Genomic DNA, 230 nt, shown 5'->3' on the forward strand with positions numbered 1-230 from the left:
GCCCCCCCCCCCGGGCCGCCGGGCCCAGCCTTACCCATCCATACGTCTCCGAAACATCCCATGCCGAGTTTCTTGTCGAGGCTGATGGATTCCCGCACTATCTCCCAGGCGTCCTTAGCTAATCCCAGGGTCTGGGGCTTCATCGCGGGGCACGGGCGGGTGAGCAGATGGCACAACCCATCGTTATACTCTGTGGGGTGGGGGGGGAAGGAGGGAGGGAGGGAGGGAGG

At 65.2% G+C, this 230-nt stretch overlaps 1 protein-coding gene across 1 annotated transcript in view; it reads right to left on the reverse strand.

Moving 5' to 3' along the window:
• LOC104524113 (tyrosine-protein kinase Yes) overlaps nucleotides 1-188 on the reverse strand; it is a gene marked incomplete at its 5' end in the record, with an annotated part of 2,421 nt that extends 2,233 nt beyond the window's left edge. Inside the window, 1 exon segment of the mRNA XM_029084702.1 lies at nucleotides 35-188. Coding sequence (XP_028940535.1) covers nucleotides 35-188 — 154 coding nt within the window.
• Nucleotides 189-230: the final 42 nt, after the last annotated feature.

This window comes from Antrostomus carolinensis, unplaced genomic scaffold (assembly GCF_000700745.2).
Source record: "Antrostomus carolinensis isolate BGI_N321 unplaced genomic scaffold, ASM70074v2 scaffold42920, whole genome shotgun sequence".
NCBI lineage: Eukaryota > Metazoa > Chordata > Aves > Caprimulgiformes > Caprimulgidae > Antrostomus > Antrostomus carolinensis.